Source organism: Trichomycterus rosablanca, chromosome 15 (assembly GCF_030014385.1).
Source record: "Trichomycterus rosablanca isolate fTriRos1 chromosome 15, fTriRos1.hap1, whole genome shotgun sequence".
Lineage (NCBI taxonomy): Eukaryota > Metazoa > Chordata > Actinopteri > Siluriformes > Trichomycteridae > Trichomycterus > Trichomycterus rosablanca.
The window spans coordinates 32,434,528-32,460,745 of record NC_086002.1 but is presented as its reverse complement, the minus strand read 5'-3'; the positions used below and the strand labels follow the sequence as shown (position 1 = coordinate 32,460,745).

Genomic DNA, 26,218 nt, shown 5'->3' with positions numbered 1-26,218 from the left:
GTAGAGTTCAGTACATCGGAGACAAGAATAACGACTGCACTCTTAAACTGTCTGATGTGACAGAAAAAGACCAAAGTAAATATTACTTCAGATTTATAACTGATCAACCTGGAGGAAGGTATCAAGGTAGAGATGGAGTTCAGCTTCACGTTACAGGTGAGATACATCAGATAAATACCTCACTGTACTTCATACTATATCTTATTATATTATAAATCGAAGGTATTTAAAACGCTTCTTATATATTGTAAACACCAATAAGAAATAGGAACAATGTGGTAAAACTCAATTCTGATTGGTCTACTGCTAATGATCCACAGCTGCACCGTATAAGGTGTAACGCTCACAGGGTTTAAGCAAGCAGCTGTGGATCATTTAGCGGAGGCTTTTCACAGGGCGTTGGACTGTTCATGTTTTTTTATAGCTGACCAGTACATGTTAAAACTCACCCTGTTAGCCCTTACACATCAAGCATTGGGATTAAAGTGTGTGTGTGTGTGTGTGTTGTGTTGTGTTGTGTTGCAGGAGACTGTGATGCTCAGTTTGAATGGGGTGTGACTTACACTCAGAAATCTATCTGTGCTCTAAAAGGATCTACAGTGACCCTGAGCTGCACTTACACATACCCATACCCATATGGTTACACAGTTCAAACAGTTTTCTGGATGAAAGAGCTGGTGCCCCATGGTGAAAAGCCTCAAGATCTGGCTTCAGACCCGGAGTACAGAGGTAGAGTTCAGTACATTGGAGACAAGAAGAATGAAAGAAGGAAAGTATCAAGGTGCAGATGGAGTTCAGCTTCACGTTACAGGTGAGATACATCAGATAAATACCTCACTGTACTTCATTCACTGGTGATCATGATTCACCCAGCAGTGACAGGATACAATCACACCCGACACTGTAGATTATGTTATTTTCTCCGACAATCTTTTGGTCATCATGCACAATTTTTCTTCTTTTTTTTTTTTAAATGTGAATTAGTGAAAGGGCGGGGACTCGACTCAATAAGCAGTCTAGACAATTCTGAACTCAGTGGTTAAGGTACTGGACTAATAATTAGAAGGTTGCTGGTTTAACCCCCAACTTTCTTTGTTTTCTAGTAATACTTTTTTACAGTGCTGTTAGGTAAGATAATTGAGTGTAAAATCATTCCTTTTCTATTCAGTTCTTCAGGTGGAGGGTCCAGAGACAGTAAAAGAAGGAGCTGCAGTAACTCTCAGATGTAAAACAACCTGCAGACTCCCTAATAATCCAACATTCACCTGGTACAGAAATCAACAACAACTACAAACCACAAACACCCACACCTCCGAGCTTTATCTGCAGTCAGTCAGGATGGAGGATGGAGGTCGTTATCAGTGTGCTGTAGGAGATCATCGCTCCTCTGCTGTGACTCTTAATGTAGGATGTAAGTACAGATTCATTCATTCATCCTCATAAAAGCACCAACACTGAAGCTTCTTACTGAAGGATTTTACTGAGCTGTGAGAGCTGGAGAAAAACTAACTGCCCCCCTTGGATACTTAATGTACAGTACCAGTCAAAAGTTTGGACACACTTTCTCATTCCTGTGGTTTTTCTTGATTTTTTTTTTTTTTTCTACATTGTAGATTAATACTGAAGACATCCAAACTATAATGGAACACGTATGGAATTATGTAGTAAACAAAAAAGTGTTAAACAAACCAGAATATGTTTTATATTTTAGATTCTTTAAAGTAGCCATCTTTTGCTCTGATGACAGCTTTGCACACTCTTTGGCACTTTCTCAATCAGCTTCATGAGGTAGTTACCTGGAATGGTTTTCAATTAACATTTGTGCCTTGTCAAGAGCTAATTTCTGGAATTTCTTGCTTTTTTAATGTGTTTGAGAACATCAGTTGTGCTGTGCAAAGGTAGAGTTGGTAAAATATAAAACATATTCTGGTTTATTTAACATTTTTTTGTTCACTACATAATTCCATACGTGTTCCTTTATAGTTTGGATGTCTTCAGTATTAATCTACAATGTAGAAAATAAAAATAATCAAGAAAAACCATTGAAGGGAAGGTGTGTTCAAACTTTTGACTGGTACTGTAATTACCAAGACAATCAAGCTTTTAAACACAAACAGCCTGGTGTGCATTTCGATTCAAACAGTCACCTTAAAGTTTCTACAGGAACACTATGCTGTTGAAATGGTTGAGTAGGGAAAAAGTAACAAAGCCAGACTGAGATTGTAAGACTCCATTATTAATCCATCATTAATATGTAATAATACGTTTCTAGAATTAATTTAATCAGGTCTGAAGATCTGACTTATTTATTTAAACGGAGCTCTTCCTTCTTTCAGATCCTCCAAAAAACGTCTCAGTGTCCGTCAGTCCTTCAGGTGTAATAATGGAGGGAAGTTCAGTAACTCTGACCTGCAGCAGTGATGCTAAACCAGCCGCCTCGTATCACTGGTATAAAGGAACAGACCTCAAAGCAACAAGAGAAACGTTTACCATCCACAAGATCAGATCTGATGATGGAGGAGAATATAAATGTCGGGCCAGGAATGAACACGGAGATCAGAACTCCACTGCTGTAAATATTGATGTTCACTGTAAGTTACTGATGATGCTCCATTATAACCTTCATTCACTTCTATAATGAGACTCCTATAAAGTCTAGATTAAACGAGTTCTTGGGAAACTTGGTCCAGGATCAAACTAAAGCTAAAACCCTTGTAAGAATAAGAGCTAAAAAGTCGAGTGTGCTGAATGTATTGATTTGGGATTTAACTCCACTCCAGTATGATGTTTCGCTCTGCTTATTGTATCACGTCTTTATATTTTGGGTCCTAAAACAAAAACATTTGGTTAAATGAGCAGTTCAGCTAAGTAGAGTGATGGAGGATTAAGGACGTGTAACCAACATGTGCAGCTGAACTACAGTTTGTTTTACCTCTAGATCCTCCGAGGAGCGTCTCAGTGTCCGTCAGTCCTTCAGGTGAAATAACGGAGGGCAGTTCGGTGACTCTGACCTGCAGCGCTGTTTCTAACCCCCCTGTGGAGAACTACACCTGGTATAAAGAACAAACCTATAAAGGAAGTGGAGAAACCCTCACTGTTAGGAACATCAGCTCTGAGGATGGTGGAGAGTACAAGTGCAGGACCAGCTATAAGAACCAGTTTAAATCCTCTGGTCCTGTAGCTGTAAAGGTTTTGTGTAAGTGGTCGACTGAGCATGTGCAGGAAATTCCACCACCTCACAATGAACCTCTTTATATTTAATACTTTTACTATTGGATGGTTTCAGATCCTCCTAAAAGAGTCTCGGTGTCGGTTAGTTCCTCTGCTGAACCTGATCAGAGCGGTTTAGTGAATCTGACCTGCAGTGCTGATGCTGACCCCCCTGTGGAGAGCTACGTCTGGTATAAAGAAGGTGGAAGCTCAGCTGTAGGATCTGGACAGAGTTACGGCGCTCGGCCGGGTGAATCCTACTACTGCCGGGCTCAGAATAAACTCGGGGAGCAGACGGTGGCGGCGCTGTTCGTTACCCTGAACGGTGGTACGTGTGATCACGCTGCTGTTCGTATTAAAGGCGTGTTAAGATTTAATGGTGTTTTATAAGAGTGTTTTTATTCTTCTGTAGGATATTCCACGACTGACTGTATGGCTGTAGGAGTTGGAGTTGGATTGTGTTTGGTGGCAGCTGCTTTTGTTGGGTTTTTCTGCTGGAGGTAAAAAAAAAAACTGGTGTTTGTAATTGTTGTGAGATTTTAAATGTATTTATATATTTTGTTTTATTGTGAGAGCAGAAGGAAGATGCAGATGAGACAGAAGGATGAACGTGATCAGAAGGTGATTGTATAGAACTACAGATAACAAAAGTTTGTGGACACCTCAATGATACTGAGTTTGTGTCATTCATTCATTCACTGTCTGATTAACCTGAATACTTCTGATCATGGAGTGTCTATAATATAATAATAGCTTCATGACTCGAACTGCTTGTGTCCTTCGTTCAGGATGCCGATGCTGATGCTGAGACGTACGCAGCTCTCGATCCATCGTCCAGGTCCTCCAACAATGAGTACGGCACTCTAACAGTAAGTGTTTTTATTTCCAGCCACTGAACACGCCGTCCTCCTCAAGAACCTCCAATAAAACAGATTTAATCTTTACATGTTTTAAAGACGGTGAGAAACCAGAACTGATGGTGGATGTCCGACCATCGAAGTCTGAGTATGAAATGAAGAGGATTGTTCATGGTGCAACGATTCCAAACATCATTATTATTATTTCTTACTATTATATCAATATTATATGTATTATATTATAAAATCCACAATTAAAGGACATTTGAGTGATTTTAATAAGTCTTGGTTGACTCTCCTGATGACTGTGTATTGTTAATATATGCTAGTTTATTATTTAGTGCACTTTAGATATATTCTCTAGTTCATATTGGGATGGTACCTGTCAATTTTAAATATGTGCATTAGATTAAATACGCATGCGCCAGTCATGTTTGTCGGGACTGTTTGTAAGAACACATGGAATGATCTCTGTTTGTAACGTGTGCGGGACTACTGTGGTGTGTGTTTGTTTTACTAAGGATTTTTCTAAGCTGTTTAATAAAGAAGAGTAAATCGACTCAGTTGCTCCAGTCCATTTCTGCTCAACTCCGTATTCAGCCAACTCTGCCAACAGTAACGGACATGGGCGACGCGGAGAGCGCGTTGAAGTTTTGGGTTTCGCCCTGATTGAGGTAGGTATCCAGCTATACAGTTATGTTTAAAAGTTAACAGATGCATAAACTATAAACCGACTGAATAATGAGGGGAGCATCCGATGCTTTCTTAGCGGTGTCGAGTGCGAAGCAACAAACAGAGTTCTTTTCAAATGTAAATAAATTCTCACTGATTTTTTAATTTATTTAAAGGTGTACGAGTGTAATCTATTTGCAAATTCGGGCTTGTCGGTGACAATTTAACCATTTTCGGTACATGGAGAGAGATGCTAGCGGGTTATGCTGCCTTAGCCCATTGGTTTGAATGGCCTGGGGCTAACTGTGTTAGCTTAGTAAGCAAAACTTGTCTGTGGTACACTACATCACATCTCCACTAATGCCAATCCCCGCTCTGATCGGGGAGAACGAAGCTGACCCACGCCCCCTCCGACACATGGGCAGCAGCCGTATGCATCTCATCACCAACACTTTGACGAGTGCAGTGCAGCTCAGCGTTGTGTACGGAGAGACACACCCTGACAGCACTCTTTTCTCATCTCTGTGCAGGCGCCATCAATCAGCCAGCAGAGGTCGTAATTGCATTAGTTACGAGGAGACCCTGCCCGGCTGTAATACCCACCCCTATATGAACAACAGGCCGATCGTTGTTCATGTGGCCGCTCAGCCTCAGCCGGTAAGGCAGAGTCGAGACTCGATACGATGTATTCCAGATCCAGCTCTGGTTCCAGCGTGTTTTTTTTTATTGCTGTGCCACCTGAGTGGCCACATTTTTATTGTTTTTAGAATAAACGCTACTGTTCATTCGAATTAACGGTGCTTTTATTGATTTCAACGGATGATAGAAAAACTTTCTTTTTAGGAGCAGAAACATTTGAACAAATGTAAATTTGTAAAGAAAATCATGCAGAGCAAAATATTATCTTTGAAAGAAGATATGAAAAGATTTAGAGGTAAATGCTGTAAATGCGACGGATTTCGTAATGCCGACAGATGTTATAATCCTTTAGTACAGCCACTCTCCGTCTGCAGATGAGGCAAACTGCGGTCGAATCTATTTCTGTGAAAAAATATTCATGCTGCCAACTGTTTATAAATGTTTTTAAATGTTTGTTTATCCGTACACCACTGCCTCATACGCTCCATGATTACCAGCCTCACTCGTGTCATCATACTGTATATTAATTGATCTCTGCTGACAGGAGCTCCACAGCGCCCCCCTCTCCTATTCACTGTCTCATGTAAAATTGTGGTCAGCTAATGAATTGCAGCTAGTGTTATAGGCAGTTAAACACCTGTTGAAAGAAATTCCCAGCTACTGACAAAAGTAAACCCTACTTTGATCTAGCGAGGCGGGCCAAATAAAGAGATGGCGGGCCCCAAATTGGGCAGCCCTGTTGTATGCTCTTAAAATATTTCAATCCACATCCGTGTGTGCTTGTAGTAGAAAATTTACCTTCATTCCTTGACTAACTATACCCAGAATTACAGTACATGGACACACTGCCAAAAATTTGGAGTATGATTTACTTAAAAAAAACGTAGGAACGTTTTTCCACGTAAAAACTGCTAGTAAATTTAACAACCATATATTCAAGTAAAGGTTACTCACAATTCTATCTGGATTTTACTAGAAATTCTTAAACCTTAACTACTGAGCTACCAACTGCCAGTTCAGATATGTAAAAAACTGTATCATGGTATGGGGGTGTGTCAGTACCAGGGTGTATCATTGTATGGAGTGTGTCAGTACCAGGGTGTGTCATGGTATAGGGGTGTGTCAGTATCAGGGTCTGTCATGGTATGGGGGTGTGTCAGTACCAGGGTCTGTCATGGTATGGGGGTGTGACAGTACCAGGGTGTGTCATGGTATGGGGGTGTGACAGTACCAGGGTGTGTCATGGTATGGGGTGTATCAGTACCAGGGTGTGTCATGGTATGGGGGTGTGTCGGTGCCAGGGTGTATCATGGTATGGGGTGTGTCAGTACCAGGGTCTGTCATGGTATGGGAGTGTGTCAGTATCAGGGTGTGTCATGGTATGGGGGTGTGTCAGTACCAGGGTCTGTCATGGTATGGGGGGGTGTCAGTATCAGGATCTGTCATGGTATGGGGGTGTGTCAGTATCAGGGTCTGTCATGGTATGGGGGTGTGTCAGTACCAGGGTCTGTCATGGTATGGGGGTGTGTCAGTATCAGGATCTGTCATGGTATGGGGGTGTGTCAGTATCAGGGTCTGTCATGGTATGGGGGTGTGTCAGTATCAGGATCTGTCATGGTATAGGGGTGTATCAGTACCAGGGTGTGTCATGGTATGGGGGTGTGTCAGTACCAGGATCTGTCATGCTATGGGGGTGTGTCAGTACCAGGGTCTGTCATGGTATGGGGGTGTGACAGTACCAAGGTGTGTCATGGTATGGGGGTGTGACAGTACCAGGGTCTGTCATGGTATGGGGTGTGTCAGTACCAGGGTCTGTCATGGTATGGGGTGTGTCAGTACCAGGGTCTGTCATGGTATGGGGGCGTGTCAGTACCAGGGTGTGTCATGGTATGGGGTGTGTCAGTACCAGGGTGTGTCATGGTATGGGGTGTGTTGGTGCCAGGGTGTGTCATGGTATGGGGGTGTGTCAGTACCAGGGTCTGTCATGGTATGGGGGTGTGTCAGTACCAAGATCTGTCATGGTATGGGGGGCGTGTCAGTACCAGGATCTGTCATGGTATGGGGCGTGTCAGTACCAGGGTGTATCATGGTATGGGGGTGTGTCAGTACCAGGGTCTGTCATGGTATGGGAGTGTGTCAGTATCAGGGTGTGTCATGGTATGTGGGTGTGTCAGTACCAGGGTGTGTCATGGTATGGGGTGTGTCAGTACCAGGGTCTGTCATGGTATGGGGTGTGTCAGTACCAGGGTCTGTCATGGTATGGGGTGTGTCAGTACCAGGGTCTGTCATGGTATGGGGGCGTGTCAGTACCAGGGTGTGTCATGGTATGGGGTGTGTCAGTACCAAGGTGTGTCATGGTATGGGGTGTGTCGGTGCCAGGGTGTGTCATGGTATGGGGGTGTGTCAGTACCAGGGTCTGTCATGGTATGGGGGTGTGTCAGTACCAAGATCTGTCATGGTATGGGGGGCGTGTCAGTACCAGGATCTGTCATGGTATGGGGCGTGTCAGTACCAGGGTGTATCATGGTATGGGGGTGTGTCAGTACCAGGGTCTGTCATGGTATGGGAGTGTGTCAGTATCAGGGTGTGTCATGGTATGTGGGTGTGTCAGTACCAGGGTGTGTCATGGTATGGGGTGTGTCAGTACCAGGGTCTGTCATGGTATGGGGGTGTGTCAGTATCAGGATCTGTCATGGTATGAGGGTGTGTCAGTACCAGGGTGTGTCATGGTATGGGGGTGTGTCAGTACCAGGGTCTGTCATGGTATTGGGGTGTGTCAGTATCAGGATCTGTCATGGTATGGGGGTGTGTCAGTACCAGGATCTGTCATGGTATGGGGGTGTGTCAGTACCAGGGTCTGTCATGGTATGGGGGTGTGACAGTACCAGGGTGTGTCATGGTATGGGGGTGTGACAGTACCAAGGTGTGTCATGGTATTGGGTGTATCAGTACCAGGATCTGTCATGGTATGGGGTGTGTCAGTATCAGGGTCTGTCATGGTATGGGGTGTGTCAGTATCAGGGTCTGTCATGGTATGGGGTGTGTCGGTGCCAGGGTCTGTCATGGTATGGGGTGTGTCAGTACCAGGGTCTGTCATGGTATGGGGGCGTGTCAGTACCAGGGTGTGTCATGGTATGGGGGTGTGTCAGTACCAGGGTGTGTCATGGTATGGGGGTGTGTCAGTACCAGGGTCTGTCATGGTATGGGGTGTGTCAGTATCAGGGTCTGTCATGGTATGGGGTGTGTCGGTGCCAGGGTCTGTCATGGTATGGGGTGTGTCAGTACCAGGGTCTGTCATGGTATGGGGGCGTGTCAGTACCAAGGTGTGTCATGGTATGGGGTGTGTCAGTACCAGGGTCTGTCATGGTATGGGGGCGTGTCAGTACCAGGGTCTGTCATGGTATGGGGGTGTGTCAGTACCAGGGTCTGTCATGGTATGGGGTGTGTCGGTGCCAGGGTCTGTCATGGTATGGGGTGTGTCAGTACCAGGGTCTGTCATGGTATGGGGGCGTGTCAGTACCAGGGTGTGTCATGGTATGGGGGTGTGTCAGTACCAGGGTCTGTCATGGTATGGGGTGTGTCAGTATCAGGGTCTGTCATGGTATGGGGTGTGTCGGTGCCAGGGTCTGTCATGGTATGGGGGCGTGTCAGTATCAAGGTGTGTCATGGTATGGGGGCGTGTCAGTACCAGGGTCTGTCATGGTATGGGGGTGTGTCAGTACCAGGGTCTGTCATGGTATGGGGGCGTGTCAGTACCAAGGTGTGTCATGGTATGGGGTGTGTCAGTACCAGGGTCTGTCATGGTATGGGGGCGTGTCAGTACCAGGGTCTGTCATGGTATGGGGGTGTGTCAGTACCAGGGTGTATCATGGTATGGGGGTGTGTCAGTACCAGGGTGTATCATGGTATGGGGGTGTGTCAGTACCAGGGTCTGTCATGGTATAGGGTGTGTCAGTACCAGGGTGTGTCATGGTATGGGGGCGTGTCAGTGCCCTTGGTAAAGGTCATTTACACTCTGTGATGCAGCATTAATGCAGAAAAGTACATCGAGATCTTAGAGCCCGCCTGCGGTCCTGACCTGTCCCCAATAGGGAACGTGTGGAGGATTTTGAAACGACGACGACCCCCCGTACTGCTGTACATATTAAGACGTGTTTGCTGAAACACTAAATCACTTGGTCTCCTCGGTGCCAAAACCTCTTTTAAGTGTGGTGCTTCACTGTCCCAACTTTTTTTGGAATGTGCTGCAGGCCTGAAATGCAGGAATAGATGTTTATTAATAAATGGAAAAAAAACATGAAGTACATGTAAGAAACTCATTTGCATTTTCCATGCTATCCCAACTTTTTCTGATTTGGGGTTGTATTTGTCCATGCTCAAAGACCCAACGTAGACTATAGGTACTGAAATGCTGATGTTTAGCCGCCATCATTGCTGCTAAAGGTGGTGCAAAGAGGGTATTTATGTTTTCCCAGCACCACATGTTTGTTTTTGTGTTGTAACATGATGTTGTCTAAAGCGCTGGAGATTGGACTGTACAAATACCCCAGTAACCGTTGCACCCCATCCCCTGGGTAACTGTGTTTCATAACCTCGCTGATGGGAAGAGGAGGAGGGGGAGGCTCTTCTGTAATTCGTCTCCGAGTACAGAGGGGCGTGTACGAGAACGGCTGGGTATAAAAGCCGCCGTGCCGTGGCGTACCTCATTTGTTCGGACAGAGGCGAGATCAGACCGGCGAGATGTATGTGGATGTGGTTTGGGTCGCTGTGACTCTGCTGTCCTTCCCCGTGTTGGCGCTATGCGACCCACTGTGAGTATACTGCACCACACTGCGTTCACGTTCAGGTCTTTCGTGAGGGAACGTCTGTACAGATACTTCAAAGATAGAGTTACAGTCGCAGAGTGCAGTTCCTAGACCACCGTACCTTGGTCTTGGTCCTACCTTGGTGTCTTACTTTGGTTTGGAGGCAGATTTTATTCACGTACCTTCCTACAGCTGGTCGGTGTAAGGTGCTATGACCTGCCGTAGGAAGGTAAGTAAATAAATTCTGCCAAGGTAGGACCAAGACCAAGACTTACCTTTCCACGGCGGGTCATAACACCTTACACCGACCTGCCAAATATTGCCTAGTTCCCCCTCATCCCCTCACCAAGACAGTAGCGGCAGATTCTTCAGCCCTGGAATTCGTGAGGTGGCGCCTCTCTAGGGTATCCTACAAATGCCCAATTTGAGATCTGAGATCAGATTGAGGCCAGGTCAACACCTTGAACTTTATGTCGTGTTCCTCAAAGCTTTATCTTGCTGGACGAGTGCATTCTGAGAACTGTACGCCAAAATATTTAGTTTGTACAATCCTTCATAGGTCATAGCACCACTAAATATCACATAGTTCTTCCTCATCCCACCAAACAGCTTTGACTCCTCAAGGCGTGGACTCCACAAGACCTTTGAAGTTCTCCTGTGGATTCTGACACCAAGACACTAGTGGCAGATTGGAGGCCATAGATTGGACTTGCTTGTCCAGCGTATCCTACAAATGTCCAATCAGATTCAGATCTGAGATCAGATTGAGGCCAGGTCCGCCTTGCCGAACGAGGTGGAAAACCACGAGTCCATGCCTGCTTCCCCAGTTAAGGGGTCCTCATGACCCCTTTGCTTCAAGGTACAGTTTAGATGCATGGGCACTCTGACATGGACTGGACTCTTTGGTTCACTGGTTGTCCTTCCTTGGCCCACCATTGGTAGGTAGCCACAAGACTTTGGCACATTGTGTAGAACTCTAAAAGCCCGTCCAATAACCTTGATTCTTCTGATTTACCCAGAAACGTCATGATTGCGCCGAACCTGCTGCGTGTGGGCACCCCTGAGAAAGTGTTTGTTGAGGTGCAGGACCAGGTCGGAAATGCAGTTGTACCCGTAAGGATTAGCGTGAAGAACTACCCGCGCCCGACCAATGACCTGGCTTCGGTATCGGTGGTCCTGACTCAGGCGAACAACTACCAGGGACTCGTATCCATCAAGGTGGGTTTTTCTTTCAGACTGCACATAGTACACTGTGTGGACGAAAGTATTGGGACACCCCTTCTACACCAAACCTGACGTATGTACGGTGTCCCTTGGCTGTGGCTGTGCTGCAGATTCCCGACGACAGGGACTTCTTCACCGACGACCCACTGGAGAAGCAGTACGTCTACGTGCTGGCCGAGTTTCCCTCCATCCAGCTCGAGAAGGTGGTCATGGTGTCCTTCCAGTCCGGCTACATATTCATCCAGACGGACAAGAGCATCTACACCCCCAACACCAACGGTAAAGCGATAACCTCAGGGATTAGCCTATGTATAACCTATGTATGAAACTACAGTCATGCTGTCTAGGTAAGGCCATCTCTCTAAGAGCTGGGGTGGCAAAGTGGGAAATGACACTACCCCACAACTGCTGGGATCCAGGGTTTGAATCTCCAGCTTCTCTCGGCTTGGTAGGTCTGAAGTGAGGGGTCTAGCTCCGTCCAGGGCGTTCCTGCCTGGCGCCCAGTGTTTCCCAGTGTTTTTTGTGTTTACCGTAGTAAAGACACGCTTCTTCTTCTCGTCTCGATGTCTGTAAACCTTGATCTTGTTTGTTTTCCAGTTAAATACAGACTCTTCTCGTTGACTCCTGACCTGCAGCCCATACAGAAGAGTCTAGCTCTGATTGAAATCCTAGTAAGTCTCGAAACTATATTGTCACTGTCTGGTTTTACATCCATTCCTGCATTTCAGGCCTGCAGCACATTCCAAAAAAAGTTGGGACAGTAAAAGAGGTTTTGGCACCGAGGAGACAGAATGATTAAGTGTTTCAGCTTTTATTCTGTCTCGTTCTTCCTGCAAACACGTCTTAAGATGTGCAGCAGTACGGCTCAGTACAGGTCAGGACTGCAGGCGGGTCGGTCCAGCACCTGTACCCTCTTCTTGTCCCTGGAAAAGACGACGTCTTGAAGGCAGCACGTGTCGCTATAAGATCTCGATGTACTTTTCTGCATTAAAGCTGCATCACAGAGTGTAAATGATCCTTACCAAGGGCACTGACACACACCCATACCATGACACACCCTGGTACTGACACACCCCATACCATGACACACCCTGGTACTGACACACCCCCATACCATGACACACCCTGGTACTGACACACCCCCATACCATCACACACCCTGGTACTGACACACCCCCATACCATGATACACCCTGGTACTGACACGGCCCCATACCATGACACACCCTGGCACTGACACGCCCCCATACCATCACACACCCTGGTACTGACACACCCCATACCATGATACACCCTGGTACTGACACGGCCCCATACCATGACACACCCTGGCACTGACACGCCCCCATACCATCACACACCCTGGTACTGACACACCCCATACCATGATACACCCTGGTACTGACACGGCCCCATACCATGACACACCCTGGTACTGACACGGCCCCATACCATGACACACCCTGGTACTGACACACCCCCATACCATGACACACCCTGGTACTGACACCCCCCCATACCATGACACACCCTGGTACTGACACGGCCCCATACCATGACACACCCTGGTACTGACACGCCCCCATACCATGACACACCCTGGTACTGACACACCCCCATACCATGACACACCCTGGTACTGACACCCCCCCATACCATGACACACTCTGGCTTTTGGACTTGTCGCTGATAACAGTCTGGATGGTTCCTGGAATGCTGATTCATCTGAACACAATACACGTTTCCACTGTGTGATGCTCCATCCTGGATGCCTCTAAGCCCAGAGAAGTCGACGCCGCTTCTGGACAGGTTTAACATAAGGCTTCTTTTTTGCACAGTAAAGTGTTAAGTATGATTTGTGCAGTAACTCTGTATTGTAGAGCTTGATAAAGGTTTGATAAACTAATCCCTCACCCATGTGGTTATATCAGCTAGTGTTGAGTGGAGGTTCTTGATGCGGCGCCGTCTGAGGGATGGAAGATCACGAGCGTTCAGGTTAAGCCAGATTCCTTGAACGGTTCAATGATATTCTGCACTGTAGAGGGAGAACATGCAAATCCCTTCCAATCTGTCTTTGAGGTTCATTGTTTTTAAACATTTCAATCATTTTCTCACACATTTGTGGACAAACTGGATCCTCTGATCATCTTTACTCATCAAAGACTCTCAGCCTTTCCTGGATGCTGCTTTTGTACCAAACCATGATTACAATATCCTGTTTAAAGTCTTCATTACTAAATTGCCCCTGTCTCAACTTTTTTTTGGCAGGCCTGAAATGCAGGAATGGATTTTTATTAATAAATGAAACAAAGCTGAGCAGATTTTGTTTGAGCTTTTGGACTCAGTTCGGTTGTTTTTATTCATTTTTCCCCCCTGTAGAATCATCAAAGGATCCCGATACACGCGGAAACCAAATCCATCGAAGAAACGACAACCGGAATGTTTAAAATCCCCGAGGTTGCCAGGTCAGTACGACCCGATACTTTACTTTGAAAGTGGTACTCATGTGTGATGTCTGTATTTCTGCACAGTCCGGGGATCTGGTCTGTGGTAGCACGGTACAAGAACACCCCACAGAAGAACTTCACCGCTCAGTTCGAGGTTAAAGAATACGGTAAGCACTAAGATTATGGTTTAAAAAAAAAGCATTGTCCATTTTATTATAGAATACTGTGAAAAAATGATGCTGTCCTTTACTTTGCAGTGCTACCAAGCTTTGAGGTGACCCTGACTCCATCCAAGTCCTTCTTCTATGTGGACGATGAAGAACTCGAAGTGACGATAAAGGCCAGGTAAATGGAACCTTAGACAGCGAAGAGAGAGAGGCCGCGATATATAGAAAACCGTCCACCTGGAGCACGAATTAACCATCAATTAGGACCCAGGTTTAATTAGTTTGAGTAGTTTGAGTGTTGCCAGTGACCTGGCGCTCTACAGACACATTGCGGACAACATGACCGACCCTTTTTACCCTTAATATACCGGCTTGTACCACTTTACTGAAGAGCCGAAGCCCTGCACGCACCCGCAAGCCCGAACCACACCCCAGAACCACCAGCTTGTGCAGGTAGGGCAAAAAAACGGGCTGTCACACTACCTCTGGGGCGAACCGCTCTCCAAACACTGCGACTACCTCTGGTTTCGGAGGGACCGACCCTTTTTACTTTTAATATACCGGCTTGTAAGAGTGAGCTGAAACCCGGCACAACTTGAGCAAGTGGACTTACACGTTGGGATGAACAAAAAAATAGGGGCGTAACACCACCTCTGGGGCAAACTGCTCTCCGAAGGCTGCAACACCGCGAGGGCCAGACCAAGCTGCCCAGCACCACAGTGTTGGAGGAAAGCAGAGAGAGGCCGCGATATATAGAAAACCCGTCCTTGGTGGCAAATAGCGTAGATCCACAACTCCGGAGGTCCTCCAGTTACCCTCAGAAACGGTCCCACCACCACGAACGCAGCCTGAACGCGTGAACGAACGAAGCCTAACCCCTGTGAATCTTTTGAAGGTACCTGTTCGGAGAGAAAGTCGAGGGAGTCGCCTACGTGGTGTTCGGGGTGATCCAGGATGGCGCGAAGATCAGTCTGCCAGCTGCACTGAGCAGGGTGTCGGTAAGCTTGACGTGTATTTCTGATCAAAAGCGCCTCATTGGCCAGTTTTATAACTTGCATCGTTCTGTGTTGCGTTTAGATACACAAAGGAGAGGGGAAAGCAACACTGACCAGAGAGATGATCCAGCAGTCCTTTGACATCAATAAACTGGTTGGCGACTCTTTGTACATATCGGTCAGCATTTTAACTCAAAGTGGTAAGTCAGTTTTATGTTTACGGCTCTGGTATAGGGCAGTTGTTGCCTTGTGGTTGCTGGTTCAAGTCCCACTACTGCCAGGTTGTCACTGTCGAACAAGTTGTCTCTTGAACAAGTTTCATCACCCTAACTTCACTGTATACTGTAACTCCTTGTTTCTACACTCACTGTCCACTTACCATATAGAAGCACTTTGTAGTTCTACAATTACTGACTGTAATACGTCTGTTTCTCTGCATGATTTGTTACCCCCCTTCACCCTGTTCTTCAATGGACAGGACCACCACAGGACCACCACAGAGAAGGTGAATGATTCTCAACACTGCAGTCAAGTCAAGTCAAGTCAACTTTATTTATATAGCGCTTTTTACAATAGACATTGTCTCAAAGCAACTTTACAAAATCCAGGACCAACAGATACAAAAACCCCTGATGAGCAAGCCGAGGGCGACTGTGGCAAGGAAAAACTCCCTGAAAATTACAGGAAGAAACCTTGAGAGGAACCAGACTCAGCAGGGCCCGTCCTTCTTGCAGTGACACTGACATGAGTGGATTAGATACCATGTCCACTCACTGTCCACTCTATTACACACTCCACCTTGTAGATGTAAAATCAGAGACGATCGCTCATCTATTGCTACTGTTTGAGTCGGTCATCTTCTAGACCTTCATCAGTGGTCACAGGACGTTGCCCACGGGGCGCTTTTGGCTGGATGTTTTTGGTTGGTGGACGATTCTCAGTCCAGCAGTGACAGTGAGATGTTTAAAATTCACTCATATCAGCACAACACACACTAACACACCACCACCATGTCAGTGTCACTGCAGTGCTCTGTGGTGGTCCTGTGGGGGTCCTGACCATTGAAGAACAGCATGAAATGAGCTAACAAAGCATGTAGAGACATTGATGGACTACAGTCAGTAATTGTAGAACTACCAAGTTCTTCTATATGGTAAGTGGAGCTGAGTGTAAAAACAAAAAGGTGGTTTTAATGTTATGGCTGATCGCCGAACTGTTTGTTCCATAGGTAGTGAAATGGTGGAAGGACAGAGGAACGGCATTCCCATTGTGACATCACCCTACACCATACACTTCAAACACACCCCCCAGTACTTCAAACCTGGAATGTCTTTTGATGTCATGGTATAAAACACATCACAAAGATTTTAGTGATTAAAAATGTGCACAAACCCTTTAGAACTTAATGCCCAAGTACAACCCCAAATCAGAAAAAGTTGGGACGGTACCATGACACACCCTGGTACTGACACACCACCATACCATTACACACTCTGGCTTTTGGACTTGTTGCTGGAATGCTGATTCATCTGAGCACAATACATGTTTCCACTGTGTGACGGTCCATCCTAGATGCCTCCGAGCCCAGAGAAGTCGATGCCGCTTCTGGACACGGTTAACATAAGGCTTCTTTTTTGCACAGCAAAGTTTTAAGTGCACATCAGAGACTCATTACTAGCCCTAAATTGCCCCCATCCCAACTTTTTTTTGGCATTTTCCATACTGTCCCAACTTTTTCTGATTTGGGCTTGTAGATCGTTTAGATAGATCATTTTTAACTACTGATTTCCTGTCGTCATCATGACACTAAACACCGGACTGATCTCAATTTCAAAAGGTTTACGTGACCAACCCGGACCAGACACCCGCCAAACACGTGGATGTGGTGGTCAGTCCTGGAGAGGTGAGGGGCCGGACTAAAAGTAACGGCATAGCCAAGGTGATGATAAACACCCAGCCGGGAATATCGACCTTCACCATCACCGTAAGTCATCCGTGGATGTATTCGTGGTATCGCTTCTGTCCTGTGAGTTTCTGAAGTGTAATTCATAACGAATCAAATGATTTGTCTGACCAGGCGAAGACGGACGACCCGCACATATTGAAGACGAGGCAGGCCGAGAGCCAGATGACCGCCAGGGCCTACGCCACTAAAGACGGTTCCAGCAATTACATTCACATAAGTATAGACAAAACGGAGCTGCAGGTTAACGATCCGATGACCTTCAATCTGCAGTTCGGCCGGAGCATGGTCCAGAAACAGGACTTCACTTACCTGGTTGGTGCTGTTTCAGCTCGATGACACAAACGAGCTGAATTACATTAAAACCGCCTCCTTGCTTCTACACACACTGTCCATTAGTACAATTACTGACTGTAGTCCATCTGTTTCTCTACATACTTTCTATACATGCTTTGTTACCCACTTTCAGGACCACCACAGAGCAGGTGTTATTTAGGTGGTGGATTTTAAACACCTCACTGTCACTGATGGACTGAGAATAGTCCACCAACCAAAACATCCAGCCAACAGCGGCCCATGGGCAGCGTCCTGTGACCACTGATGGTCTAGAAGATGACCGACTCAAACAGCAGCAATAGATGAGCAATTGTCTCTGACTTTACATCTACAAGGTGGACCGACTAGGTAGGAGTGTGTGGACAGTGAGTGAACACAGTATTTGAAAACTCCAGCAGCGCTGCTGTGTCTGATCCACTCATACCAGCACAACACACACTAACACACCACCACCATGTCAGTGTCACTGCAGTTGACCATTCAGGAAGAGCATGAAAGAGGCTAACAAAGCATGTAGTCAGTCAGTAATTGTGGTAAGTGAACAGCGAGTGTAGAAACAAGGAGGTGGTCATAATGTTCTGGCTGATCTGTGTATCTTCTGTGGTTTGTTTTCTCCAGCTCCTCAGTAAAGGTCAGATTGTTAAGGCGGAGCGGTTCAAGGGAGAGGGGCAGTCGCTGATCTCCAAATCAATCGTCGTGACCAAGGACCTGGTCCCGTCCTTCCGACTGGTGGCGTACTACCACGTGGGAGCCAACGAGGTGGTGGCCGACTCCACCTGGATCGACGTGATGGACACGTGCATGGGATCGGTAGGAAACCCACCGCGCCCTCACAACCCACAGACGTCGCTCTGTCCGACGCCGACCGACGTCCTTGTTTCTTTCTTTTCGTTCCTAGCTGAAGTTAACAGTGAAGGACAAGGACCAAAAGCCAAGTTCGAATTTCGAGCCAAGCGAAGAGTTTAAGCTCGATGTGACCGGCGATCCGGGTGCCAAGGTCGGCCTGGTGGCCGTGGACAAGGCCGTTTTCGTGCTGAACAAAAACAGACTCACTCAGACCAAGGTGAGTGACCAAATCAGGTCAAATTTGGTGTCAGGTAGGTAGCAGTGCCACCTGCTTGCTTGATGCTGACGCCAGCTTCTGATTTACCAACAGGTCTGGGACATCATTGAGAAGCACGACACTGGATGTACGGCCGGGAGCGGTAAAGACAGCATGGGAGTTTTCTATGACGCAGGGCTGATGTTCGAGTCCGATAAAGCAGGAGGAACCCAGTCGAGAACAGGTAGGACTTCGTCATCACTTACACACTCATACCAGAGGGACTGGAAGGGCTTTCAGGACCCACATCAACCAGCTCTCCAACAGATTATGAGTGAGTCCTCCAACATCTTCCATCTTCTAAGACCTTCCTAGGTGTCCACATACTTCTGGCCATGCAGTGTACACAACACCCATGTTATCTTGTGATATCGATTGTTGATCAATAATAATCCACATTTGTTTTTACTTCTTAGATCTCAAGTGTTCGAGTCCACCGAAGAGGAAACGGAGAGCCCAAAGTAAGAACTCTTCCTGTCAGTTTTTACCCCTGATGCACTTCTGGTTGTGACCCTCCTTATTTGGAGGTCACGTTATGCTATGCGCTTTCTGTGCCCTCCACCCGAGAAGGACGGAGGTCCCTGCTGAGTCTGGTTTCTCTTAAGGTCTCTTACTGTAATTACTATGTCACTGTCACCTTTGGCTTGCTCAACGGGGGCTGCTTAGAGACCTGTCTGCTTGTGAGCCCAGCCTGGGATTCAAACCCCAGAAATAAAGCAGATGCAGTTGTAGATCATGGTCCAATCAACACCCAGTCCTGTTCGTAGGCCTTTGGCTAAAGTAGCATCATCCTACTGCATACGTGAGTATGTGGTGTTACCCATGGCTAGACAGGTTTGGTCTAGAGCAGGGGGTCACCAACCTTTTCGAGACCAAGAGTTACTTTAAGGCCACTAAATAATACGAAGGGCTACTTGGTGATACAAACTTCCTAATAAACATAAAGTTGCATGGTTCACCTTTAACGACATTATTATTATTATTATCAATATTCATATATATGAAAAGACGGTCTGATCATATGTTAATGTTAATGATTCTTCAGAAAAATTATTAACAACGATTTACCATGGTAGGAAACATATTTCAACATGTAACATTATTTATCTCTATTAATCTAAATCTGTTTTAATATTTGAATATTTGATATTTTTGTAAATATCTTTCTTGACAGTTTTGTATGAATGAGCACATATGTAGCATTTTGATCAAAATCACACCATGTTTTTTTTTTTTTTTTACAAATGATCATCACACTTATTTTGGATTTACTGATCTTTATTATATTTTAATATAAAATAAATATTAAAGGATAAAAAAAAAATAAACAAGGTTTGTAGGAGGTAAGGGACATTAATTTTGTATATAAACATAGTTTGACATTAATTCATGAAATTAATGAATAAATGAAAAGATTTGAATAGATTTATTCATTTGCACAATAAAATTATTATAAAATAAATAGAAAAAATAATTTAAAAACAAGGTTTGTAGTAGGTGAGGAACATCGATTGTTTGTATATAAAAATAAATGTATTCATGTCCGTTATAAATTTTTGACAAACTTTTTCATACTTTATTGATACTTTAAAATTATTGGAAAATAAATAGAAATGTTTTTTTGTTTTTTTTTAATATTGTTTGTAGTATTTAATGTGTTTGTCTAAAAATAGTTTGACATTAATCCATCAAATCATGACAAGACTTGAATGGATTTATTTCTCTGTAATAAGTGCAGAGTAAATGTCTCCTACGTTTCTCCGTTAGATTGATGACGCTCCCTAACACGTTAGCAGAAGTGGGAGCTTGATCAGCGGTTTCATTATAACCTTTCTTTAAATAAAAACATGTCATCTTAAAATAACCATAAAATAGTTTTTGTAGTATGTTGCCTATTTTTATCTATGTAAGAAATTATAAATAAAGTAGGTGTTAGGTGTTTTTTCAACCATTTATATTGATCGGAATGGCGAATTATTTAAACGAATGTTGAATATTAATCTAACTTTACCGCAGTGAAATACTGTCCTGTTTGTACTTATCACTACCTGCAACGTTTTAGAACAAATCATGTTTATTATCAGTTATGCACGATTTAAAAAAAAGCTACGATGTACAGAGACGTTTCAATGACACGCACTGAAGCGTCTCTCCACGTTCCTCTCAATCATTGTGAAAATATGAGGTTTTCTTTCGCTTTTCTTGAATGTTTTTTTATTATTATTATTTCGGGGTAAAACCCGCATCTCACTCCGCATCGTAGCTGCGCATGTGTAGCTTGCTTGTCTCAGCGTTATGCACCTGATATAAAACTCTGCACCCAGACAGGATCAAAGCTCATATGAACATCAAACATTTTAGTTTTTAAAATGTTATATTCAGTTTTTTCAAATCTACATCAATGCCAAGTGTCATTGATTCAAAAAGAGCAGCAACACAAATATAATATTTAGACGGAGCTCTATAGTCACTAGTGCTATTTAAGAACATGCCATGTGGGCGACTCACGTAGTCCCTGCGGGCGACCAGGTGCCCGCGGGCACCGTGTTGGTGACCCCTGGTCTAGAGGAACTCCAGTGGCCTGCACAGAGCCCTGACCTCAACCCCATTCAAGACCTTCTCTAGGACCAAAATCTTGTAGAAAGCTTTCCAAGGAGGGGGAAGAGGGGAGGGGGACTTAACGGCAAAGTACATTCAATTGTGGCCGGATACAGTCCAAGACGTTGAGGGTTAACGGTGGAGAGGCAGTGATGGGGCTTGAACTAGCGGCAGCATTTCCGGCTGACACCTTCACGGCACAGTTGAATGGCTCAAGTAGCGTCATCCTACTGCATGTGGGCCAATGAGTATGTAGTGTACCCCAAGAGTTGTGCTAGCGATGCTCCCAGGATCTTCCATCACTCTAGTACAATTCTAGAGATTTGTAGAACCACTACCCTGTAGTGTCACTGGTGGAGCAACACCTCATCCTGGCACCATTCTCTTACTTATTTTGAGTTGATCCTATTATATGACACCTAGCGAGCCTTTTTTAGCAAGCAGCTTTTATTGTTAGATGTCGTTGACGTCTTTATGTCTGACAAAACCTTCACAGCCGAGGAAGACGACGACGACTTCCTAAGCGAAGATGAAATCACGAGCAGGACGCAGTTTCCCGAGAGCTGGCTCTGGGAGGACATAACCCTGCCAACCTGCCAAGGTGGCAAATGGTAGTTGTCTTATTTCACTTGATTGTTACAGCCGGGATGTGATGAGTGGCTGCTGCCGGTGTTGATCAGATCTGGGTTTTTTATTTATTCCAGCGAGATGACAAGTTTCACCATGAGCAAATACTACATGAAGGACTCCATCACTACCTGGCAGTTCTTGGCCATCAGTCTGTCCAATACCCACAGTCAGTTCCACACCTTCTTCTAATGTTTACAAGGACTGGAATACAGCCAGCTCCAGAAGTATTGGCAACCTTTGTTAAGTTAAATCAATAGATGTTGATACTCCCTCACTTTAGGCATCTGCGTGGCTGATCCTCTCGAAGTGGTGGTCTCCAAAAATTTCTTCGTGGATCTTAGGCTACCGTACTCTGCGGTGCGCAATGAGCAGATCGAAATTAAAGCCATTCTGCACAACTACTCCAGGAGAAAACAAAGGGTACGTTTTGTAGAGGAACCTTCTAACCCGGTCGTTTAGCATTTTTTAAATTGCGATTCCCTTGCCTCTTGCACCACACCCTTGCCGGCCAGAGAAAGACGTACACTTATTGGCTGATCCTTTTCACCTCACCAAAGCCTGGCAGCGAAGAACAAATATACCTAGGGTCTCTTTAGACCAGCATTTTCCAAAATGTTTTAACGTCGGAATTTTTTTTACGGTGGACAATAAACAAAGTGTTTTCAGGTCTGTCAGGATTCATTCTTACAGAGAGTCTAGATCAGAGGTGCTCTATACATCGATTGCTCAGTAAATGCTGGTACATCGTTCCTCATTTAAACAGCTCAGCGTGATTGACATGAAATGTGGCCACTGTTTGTTTAATTTGCGTTTTTTTATCATTCCCACACCTCATGACAGATTTTCATCTTCCGAAGGGGGACATGACAGATAAAGTTTGGGAACCACTGCTTTAGACAATGAGCAGAGGCTTGGATTGAACCCAGGTCCACATGACACATTGCTATGCATATGCCTATAAAGTCTGCAGGATTTAAACGTCCTGGTCCTGCTTCTGGTCACGAGGGTTCTGGTGCCACCCAGAAACCACAGGCTACATTTGTCCATCCCAACCCCCTCGGAGGAGAGCTCCGAGAAGACCCACACAGACAGTAACTAAACAAGGATCCCGAGGATCCTTTTTGCGCCACATTGCTACTGATCACACTTAAAATGTCGCCGAGTTGACACTGTCTTTGTCACCACCAGGTGAAAGTGAACTTCCTCGAGACGCCAAACATTTGCAGTGGGGCCAGTAAGAAGGGCAAGTACACTACCATAGTTTATGTCGACTCCATGTCTACCAGAGCCGTCCCGTACGTGATCATTCCCATGGAGATCGATGAATTTACTATAGAGGTACAAGCGATGACCCCAGAATTCATCGATGGAGTGAGGAAGACTCTGAAAGTGGTGGTGAGTACCAACTGAACATTAATGCTCTTCACAGGCTACACTATATGGTCAAAGGTCCTTTGCTTTCCATCAAGACACAGGTTAGGTGTAGAGGAACTCCAGTGGCCTGCACAGAGCCCTGACCTCAACCCCACTCTGAGTCTGAGTTTGACTACATTTTCACAGGCACCCTCCAAAATCTTGTAAAAAGTTTTCCAAGGGACGTAACTGCAGTGGTGGGGCTTAAACTAGCAACCGCATTTTTAGCACTTTCAGTTAACGAACAGCTACAAAGATCCATATTTACTTCTTCTGCTCAGGCTGAAGGCGAACTGGTTGAGAAGGTGCTGCTAAACCAGGAGCTCAATCCCTCAAAAGCTGCCGGTGAGCTCCAGAATCATTAGCTAGTTCTAGAAGTGTCTAGCAGACTCATCTGGAGATGAGTGACCGCTGTTCTCTACATCAATACCCTCTGGTTTCACTCCAAATAGGTGGCATTCAGCGCGTGGAGGTGAGAGGTTCCGAACCAGATGGGAGGATTCCAAATACACCCGCTAACACATACATCATTGTGTCCGGTAAGGTGAATATTTATTGATGTTCCATTGTTCGTTAGAAGTCGTGTCCTTCGCCGCTCAGGTGGCGCAGCAGTAAAAACACACGCTGCAACCAGAGCTGGATTTCGAAAGTGCGTCGTTTCGAATCCAGCTCTGCCTTCACCGGTCGAGGCTGGGCGGCTATATGAACAACGATTGGCCTGTTGTTCAGGTGGGGGGGGGCGGGATTGGAGACCGGAGGAGGTGGGTCTCTCTCTGTCAGAATGCGATTACGATCTCTGCCGGCTGATTAAGAGGCGCCTGCACAAGAAATGAGGAAGGAGTGCCCTTAGGGTGTGTCTCTGCCAAACTCATCAATGCGTGGGTGGCAAAGATGCATCCGGCTGCTGCCAGTGTTTCGGAGGGGATGTTGGTTAACTTCGATCTCCAATGTCAGGGCAGGGTTCGGCATAGACAGAGAGGAAGCACGATGCAAATTGAACAATTGGATGCCCTAAAGGGGGAGAAAAAGAAGTCATGTCCTTCTGCACTGCCGTACTGGTTCCCAGAGGGGGCACGGAGGGGAATATGGTTGATGTTTCATTTTCTGTAAGGTGACACCCTGGGAGCCTTAATTTGCTCCGGGTGGACGTTTTACTTCATATTATGGCTTCTCTTGCAAAGACTTGCCAGCTCCTCTGTTGGCAAACCTGCCGTGGTTTTCTGCTGACTTGCGATGCCAGCATGATTGTTTCTTTCTGGGAACTTACATGGTGAGCAGAGGTTCTGTCATGAGGAAGGTCCAGATTTCTTACCTAGAAGTTTCAGATTAAAGGTGAGGAGTTTTTAGATCAAGTCCTTGGGCCCCACTAGGTCACCCATCATAGGTGTACATGTACTATGACATACTAGTGTTACCTCAATCTTGGACACCCGTCTATCTATCCTTGTTGTGAAACATTCCCTCTATCCGTCTGTTTGCCTTCAGGTCAGGAGATGAGTCAGACGGTTGAGCAAGCTATCAGCGGAGACTTCATGGGGCGTCTGATCGTGCAGCCCCGCGGCAACGGCGAAGAGAACATGATCTTCATGACGCTGCCTCTTATCGCTACGCACTACCTGGACAGCACCAATCAGTGGGAGTTTGTCGGCATGCAGCACCGCAGCGAAGCTGTCAAACACATCAAGACAGGTCAGCAGCTTCCTCTTTCCAATTTTATCGAATTCACAAACGTTAGCAGCGGCTCCTGGTGAAGCTGCACACTGCCTGCTTACACCAGCCGGGGAGTCCTAACATGAACGGAAACATGTTGTGCCCCCCGGATACCTCCGACACTTTAGCTGGTGCCTCGGTCACACAGTACAAGTGCTACACTGCTACAGAGGCAATGCATTGACTTCCAATTCGACTTTCTACCCCTCTTCCTGCAATACATTGGCATATACCCACATTCCACCTGGGAGGCACCAGACCACCCACAACCCTGCCCAGAACACAGAAGTCACTTACTTAAGGTCAGAACATTAGAATGTTGCTTTGCTCCTGCATACCAAAGTGTGCACTTCTAGGGCATGACAGTATCTTGGCATATGTGGTGATGTTGGAAGACTGTTGGCAATGGTTCCAAGGGTGTTCAATAAGTTTAGAGCTTCCACAGACCATTGGACCTTCTTTACACCAAGCAGATGCAGACGATTAAAGTCTTCACTTGGTCGTTCTTTAATTACAACCCCAATTCCAATGAAGTTGGGACGTTGTGTAAAACATGAATAAAAACAGAATACGATGATTTGCAAATCCTTTTCAACCCATATTCAATTGAATCCACTACAAAGACAAAATATTTAATGTTCAAACGGATAAACTTTATTGTTTTTTGCAAATATTCACTTATTTTGAATTTGATGCCTGCAACACGTTCCAAAGAAGTTGGGACAGGGGCATGTTTACCACTGTGTTACATCACCTTTCCTTTTAACAACACTCAATAAGCGTTTGGGAACTGAGGACACTAATTGTTGAAGCTTTGTAGATGAAATTCTTTCTCATTCTTGCTTGATGTACAAATTCAGTTGCTCAACAGTCCGGGGTCTCCGTCGTCGTATTTCGCGCTTCATAATGCGCCACACATTTTCAATGGGAGACAGGTCTGGACTGCAGGCAGGCCCGGTCTAGTACCCGCACTCTTTTACTACGAAGCCACGCTGTTGTAACACGTGCAGAAGGTGGCTTGGCATCGTCTTGGTGAAATAAGCAGGAATGTTTCTGAAAAAGACTTTGCTTGGATGGCAGCATATGTTGCTCCAAAACCTGTACGTACCCCCCCCCCCCCCAATACCATCAGAGATGCTGGCTTTTGAACTTAGCACTGATAACAATCCGGACAGTCCTTTTCCTCTTAGGCCTGGAGGACACGATGTCCATGATATCCAAAAACAATTTGAAATGTAGACTCGTCAGACCACAGGACACTTTTTCATTTTGCGTCGGTCCATCTCAGATGAGCTCGGGCCCAGAGAAGCCGGCGGCGTTTCTGGGTGTTGTTGATATATGGCTTTGGCTTTGCATGGTAGAGTTTTAACTTGCACTTGTAGATGGAGCGACGAACTGTGTTCACTGACGATGGTTTTCTGAAGTGTTCCTGAGCCCATGTGGTAATATC

The 26,218-nt window shown here is 45.6% G+C and overlaps 2 protein-coding genes across 4 annotated transcripts in view; both read left to right on the top strand.

Annotated features, from left to right (window-relative positions):
• Window positions 1-1,310: 1,310 nt before the first annotated feature.
• On the top strand, window positions 1,311-4,612 carry LOC134329462 (B-cell receptor CD22-like). The gene is made up of 8 exons (XM_063010746.1): window positions 1,311-1,411; window positions 2,337-2,591; window positions 2,939-3,196; window positions 3,287-3,538; window positions 3,623-3,710; window positions 3,789-3,831; window positions 3,999-4,079; window positions 4,167-4,612. The coding sequence occupies exons 1-8, from the start codon at window positions 1,339-1,341 to the stop codon at window positions 4,185-4,187; spliced, it is 1,071 nt and encodes a 356-aa protein (XP_062866816.1). The 5' UTR covers window positions 1,311-1,338; the 3' UTR covers window positions 4,188-4,612.
• A 5,487-nt stretch (window positions 4,613-10,099) lies between these two features.
• The window catches only part of LOC134329449 (complement C3-like), a 30,823-nt gene continuing 14,704 nt past the window's right edge, over window positions 10,100-26,218 (top strand). For all 3 annotated transcript variants that reach the window (XR_010014877.1, XM_063010721.1, XM_063010723.1), the window contains exons 1-23: window positions 10,100-10,189; window positions 11,203-11,401; window positions 11,518-11,686; window positions 12,005-12,078; window positions 13,787-13,872; window positions 13,939-14,021; window positions 14,112-14,199; window positions 14,917-15,019; window positions 15,099-15,216; window positions 16,245-16,360; window positions 16,854-17,000; window positions 17,094-17,294; window positions 17,934-18,125; window positions 18,214-18,378; window positions 18,472-18,601; window positions 18,834-18,878; window positions 21,512-21,626; window positions 21,720-21,811; window positions 21,926-22,065; window positions 22,834-23,040; window positions 23,340-23,403; window positions 23,511-23,597; window positions 24,544-24,747. Coding sequence is in view for 2 of the 3 variants with exons in the window: in XM_063010721.1 (XP_062866791.1) it covers window positions 10,119-10,189; window positions 11,203-11,401; window positions 11,518-11,686; window positions 12,005-12,078; window positions 13,787-13,872; window positions 13,939-14,021; window positions 14,112-14,199; window positions 14,917-15,019; window positions 15,099-15,216; window positions 16,245-16,360; window positions 16,854-17,000; window positions 17,094-17,294; window positions 17,934-18,125; window positions 18,214-18,378; window positions 18,472-18,601; window positions 18,834-18,878; window positions 21,512-21,626; window positions 21,720-21,811; window positions 21,926-22,065; window positions 22,834-23,040; window positions 23,340-23,403; window positions 23,511-23,597; window positions 24,544-24,747 (2,896 nt within the window). In the remaining variant the exon portion in view is untranslated. The remainder of the gene's footprint in view (window positions 10,190-11,202; window positions 11,402-11,517; window positions 11,687-12,004; window positions 12,079-13,786; window positions 13,873-13,938; window positions 14,022-14,111; window positions 14,200-14,916; window positions 15,020-15,098; window positions 15,217-16,244; window positions 16,361-16,853; window positions 17,001-17,093; window positions 17,295-17,933; window positions 18,126-18,213; window positions 18,379-18,471; window positions 18,602-18,833; window positions 18,879-21,511; window positions 21,627-21,719; window positions 21,812-21,925; window positions 22,066-22,833; window positions 23,041-23,339; window positions 23,404-23,510; window positions 23,598-24,543; window positions 24,748-26,218) is intronic.